This window comes from Oncorhynchus masou, chromosome 29 (assembly GCF_036934945.1).
Source record: "Oncorhynchus masou masou isolate Uvic2021 chromosome 29, UVic_Omas_1.1, whole genome shotgun sequence".
NCBI lineage: Eukaryota > Metazoa > Chordata > Actinopteri > Salmoniformes > Salmonidae > Oncorhynchus > Oncorhynchus masou.
The window spans coordinates 79395001-79400236 of NC_088240.1; the positions used below are offsets into that span (position 1 = coordinate 79395001).

General features: G+C 41.2%; 1 protein-coding gene across 1 annotated transcript in view; it reads left to right on the forward strand.

Moving 5' to 3' along the window:
- The window catches only part of LOC135520686 (thrombospondin type-1 domain-containing protein 4-like), a 102601-nt gene extending 98147 nt beyond the window's left edge, over positions 1-4454 (forward strand). The window contains exon 18 of the mRNA XM_064946421.1: positions 2083-4454. Within this exon, the coding sequence (XP_064802493.1) occupies positions 2083-2213 (131 nt within the window). The 3' untranslated portion in view covers positions 2214-4454. The remainder of the gene's footprint in view (positions 1-2082) is intronic.
- Positions 4455-5236: the final 782 nt, after the last annotated feature.

Below are 5236 nucleotides of genomic sequence, written 5' to 3' on the forward strand. Positions count from 1 at the left end.
ACAAAACACAGAAATAAAATATAAAACATTCATTACCTTTGACGAGATTCTTTGTTGGCACTCCTATATGTCCCATAAACATCACAATTGGGTCTTTTTTTCGATTAAATCGGTCCTTGTATACCCAAAATGTCAATTTATGAACACCGTCAGATCCAGTAAAAACACATTTTTTAAACGCGATGTTATTTTTTTAAATTAAAAAAGTTGCCTATAAACTTTGACAAAACACTTCAAACTACTTCTGTAATCCAACTTTAGGTATTACTAAACATTAATAAACGATCAAATTGATCACGGAGCGATCTGTATTCAATAAGCACGAGTTTGGGAAACGTAACCAACTTTTCAGGTTCCATTGTTTACAGCTGTGGACTTGACAACCGGATGTGGCTATTACTCAGATGACCAACGATTTAGTTGAATTGAAATCACAACACTGGCGACATCGTGTGGAGGTTATAGGAACTGTATTCTCAGCCTTAACTATTTTTCCTTCCAATAGACAATACACGGACTGGCAGATTGATTTTTTCTTTGTCGATTTAGTGACCACGTTTTCTGGCGATTTTGACCACGGAACTCGTTCTGTTATAGTCACAGACACCATTGAACCAGTTCTAGAAACTTCAGAGTGTTTTCTATGCACACATACTAATCATATGCATATACTATATTCCTGGCATGAGTAGCAGGACGTTGAAATGTTGCGCGATTTTTAACAGAATGTTGAAAAAAGTAGCCCGATCTCTAAGAGGTTTTAAACTGTTTTAACATCACAATTGGCATCATGGTGAAATCCCTGAGTGATTCCCTTCCTCTCCAGCAACTGAGTTATGAATGACGCCTGTATCTTTGTAGTGACTGGGTGTATTGATACACCATCCAAAGTGTAATTAATAACTTCATCATGCTCAAAGGGATATTCAAGTCTGCTTGATTTTTTACCCATCTACCAATCGGTGCCCTTTCTGAAGCATTGGAAAACCTCCCTGGCTTTAGTGGTTGAATCTGTGCTTTAAATTCACTGCTTGACTGAGGGACCTTACAGATAAATGTATGTGTGGGGTACAAAGATGAGGTAGTCATTTTAAAAATCATGTTAAACACTATTATTGTACACAGAGTGAGTCCATGCAACTTATTATGTAACATGTTAAGCACATTTTTACTCCTGAATTTATTTAGGCCATAACAAAGGTTGAATACTTATTGACTCAAGACATTTCAGCTTTTCATTTTTTATTGATTTGTAAACATTTGTAAAAACATAATTCCACTTTGACATTATTGGGTATTGTGTGTAGATTAGTGACACAAAATCTCAATTTAATCAATTTTAATTTCAGGCTGTAACAACAAAATGTGGAAAAAGTCAAGGGGTGTGAATACTATATGAAGGCACTGTACAGTATGTGTGAGTGTGTGATGCTTGTGAGATTTGAAATCTAACCCTTTCTTTCTCCCTCTCCTCTTCCCTCTTCCCTTTCCCCTCTTCTCTCCTCCTCTTCCCTCTCCTCCTCTCCTCCTCTTCCCTCTCCCCTCTCTTCCTCCCCTCCACCCTTCCCTCTCCTCTCCTCCTCTTCCCTCTCCTCCTCTCCTCCTCTTCCCTCTCCCCTCTCTTCCTCCCCTCCCCTCCACTCTTCCCTCTCCTCTCCTCCTCTCTTCCTCCCCTCCCCTCCACTCTTCCCTCTCCTCCTCTTCCCTCTCCCCCTCCCTTCCTCCCCTCCACACTTCCCTCTCCTCTCCTCCTCTTCCCTCTCCCCCTCTCTTCCTCCCCTCCCCTCCACTCTTCCCTCTCCTCCTCTTCCCTCTCCCCCTCCCTTCCTCCCCTCCACACTTCCCTCTCCTCTCCTCCTCTTCCCTCTCCCCCTCTCTTCCTCCCCTCTACTCTTCACTCTCTTCCTCCCCTCCTCTTCCCTCTCCCCTCTCTTCCTCCCCTCCACTCTTCCCTCCCTCTCCTCTCCTCCTCTTCCCTCTCCTCTCCTCCTCTTCCCTCTCCTCTTCCCTCTCCTCTGCTCTACTCCCCTCTCCTCTTTCCTCTCCTCTCCTCTCCTCTCCTCTGCTCTACTCTCTCTGTAGATGAGAACTGCAGGGACCTGCGTCATAACTGTGTGATGGTGGTTCAGGCCAGACTGTGTGTCTACTCCTACTACAAGACTGCCTGCTGCGCCTCATGTACCCAGAGTGCTCAGCGGGCCAAGAGGCACTGACCAGACAATAACAGGCTTCCAGCCGAGATCAGCCAGAGGTCAGGGTTTAAGGGGTTAGAAGTCAAAGCGCAGGTTACCATAGAAATGATCAGACCATAGAACTGGAGTGGGTCGAGTGGATATATTACCACATAAAGTGGGGATTGAATTGTGTTCTGGGCCAGATGTACAGCCGTTATAGAAGGGATGTTTTGGAATGTGAGTTAATTTGTTACTTACTACATTTCTTACATTTTGTGGGTTATCTGCATATGCAAAAAATGTGCCAATGACATTGTACAGAGCTCCATAATATGGATTTCTATGTCCACTCTTTCTGTTTCTATGGCTGAGAAATGCTGTGGATGATGTATGTACACCCAGGACCTGGGTCCAGAGCTCTGTCCCAGTAGCCAAACTTGCATACCACTTAGTGTGAGGTGAAGTATTGTCCATGCTAGTATGGATATATGGGACACAGAAGGTATAACCCAATAGCAGTGTAAAACCTGCTGGAAGTTTCTATGATGTATGTTTTCTATGTTTGTGTTCTATATTCCAAAAAACTATTTTAAATGTCTCCTCAGTGTTTATACAGCATCATCAACATTTGGTGAAAACATACCAAAATGTAAAATGGTGGCCTAGTACAAGTGACCTGTTTTTAAAGGACATTAGTGGAGAGATGTCCATAACCTGAGAACGCCCCCAATCTAAAAACAAGCAGGGGTAGAATGAAACGACTGTATGGTCTATTGGTGACTGTCCAGGTATCCAACCGGTGCCCTCACGACTGTTAGCCCACTGAACTAAAGCCAAGGCATTAACCTTGAAAGCTAATACCAGTGTTCAGGCCTCAGCCAAGGTTACACCCAACCACCTCTGCTACATACAGAAAATATACCACTACCTGAGACATTTGTATCATCTGACCCATCAATATGTTCAAGAATGGTAGGTATTGAAATAACATTGTATTCATTTATATATTCATTTTCAGAAATGCATTTGCCACAATATGCTGAAGAGCAAGCTGTGTCTGAAAGGTTCAATTCAGCTGTTTTTATCTCAACATCAAATCCTTTCTGGGTAACAATTAAGTACCCTACTGTGACTGTTTTCAATTCAAATGGTAAAAAAGAAACAAAATAACTTCTTAGCAAAGAGCAATTTCTCAAGCAAGAATTTTGCTAGGAAACTGAAAACTACTGTAGCTGTTATTGGCAGAGAGGTTTCTTTTTGGTCTCTTAACTAACTGGTGATGTCACCATGCAGACCAAAACTTCATCCAACCAAAACAGGGAGAAATTTCAGGCGGTCTTTTCAAACAGCTCTTACACTAAAATGGCATTATCATCATTTTCACAATTTCACAGTATTATTCCAAACTCATAGTGTGGAAGGATATATAAAACACGGGAGAATCACGTTTTTGAGTGCACTGGGCCTTTAACTTCCAAAGGAGCAAGTAACATCTCCCTGACTAATTTGTGTTTTTACTGAAAATGTTTAAAAGGGTTCTGTCTTGGACTTAAACAAAGCTCTTTTTAACAGATATTGCCCCTATGCCTTGACATAGTTGTAACATGTTACTGTATGTTATGTCTACAGCATACACACACACACACACACTCCACAGGTGAACGATGTGTATATTTGTCAGTCAATATTACATTTGTATGTCTATATTTCTATGTGAACATATACTTAATATACATATACATAAATATATCCTATATTGTGGTATGATTTGAATTTTCGGCATACTGTACATGTTAACTGTATGCATATATTCATATAAAAGTATTCATATTTTTCAGTCATCATATTAAGAAGAGCAAATTATATTTTGCTACCCTGGGATGGTGTGTGTTGTGTGTGTGTTTGTCTTCCTGTCTCTGTGAAGTTGCCTATTTGTGTTTATTTGTGTGAGTATGCAGCCCTGGGTGTATTCTTGTATGAGTCTATCTGTGAATGTCATTTTCATGTTTTATATCGTTTTTAGTAGCAACAAAAAAAATTATATTAAAAAGTCTGAAAAAAGGGTAGTAATTTATCTATTATAAAAAATACATGTAATTTATTATTTTTTCTTAAGAGGAGCTTTAGCAAATTCCCTTTGTTGCTACCGTGTCAGAGTTTATGATCAGAAGTTATTGCGTAGAAGTATATGGATTTTGTATTATTTTGAAAAAGGCAAATGAGTGTGTGGAAAATGCTATCACAAACTTAATCTGAAATAAAAACTGAAACCAGAAAATAGTTAGCCTTTTTCTATTTTGTGCACTTTTCTTTCCCCCAATTAGCAGGCCTAGATGTCCACTGAGACCTACAGTACATTGTAATTAAGTAGACCTTCATATCCTCAACAGTGGCCAGGTGGTGGTATTGTGTGCTTGTAAAGCTGTAGCCAACTTGTCTTCCCTTGTTCAGAATAGACTAGTTTGTTTTGTGATAATAACTCAAGTAAGCTTAATATGACTTAAAGGATCTAACGTTTCCTCTACGAAACAAACAACACCATTCTGGGTATAAATGCTAACCTGACCATAAATCAGGATCTATAGGGGGCAATTTTGTCCTATTCTAGCCCTAGGCCTACTCCACAGACGACAGAGAAACCGAAAAGCCCCAGTTCTGACACCACCATGAAAGAGGCCCGAGCATCAGTTCCTCATGCATGCTCGTGCCGTTGCCTACAGCTACGCTCAGTGAGTGATACGGTGTAGATCCCCGTGGTAGGCCGCGCGTGCCGTCCAGCGGCTTGTGCCTGGTATAGACCCCACGTGTGTGAACTGACGATATATAACGGTGGGGGGCAGTAGGCGTGGAGAGGGGGGCATGAGGTGGTGGGAGGCAGATGGTGACCTTTCAGAGTAAATTACCCTGAACTCTCTGACTCCTCTCCTCAATCGCAAGGGGGTGGCAGAAGAAGAAAAAACGCACACCTGAAAGAGACCAAAGAGAACCCCACCAGCAATAAAGATGAGTTAAAAAGCTTCATAGTTTGATGAAGGTTGTAAATATCTTGGTTCAGGACCATG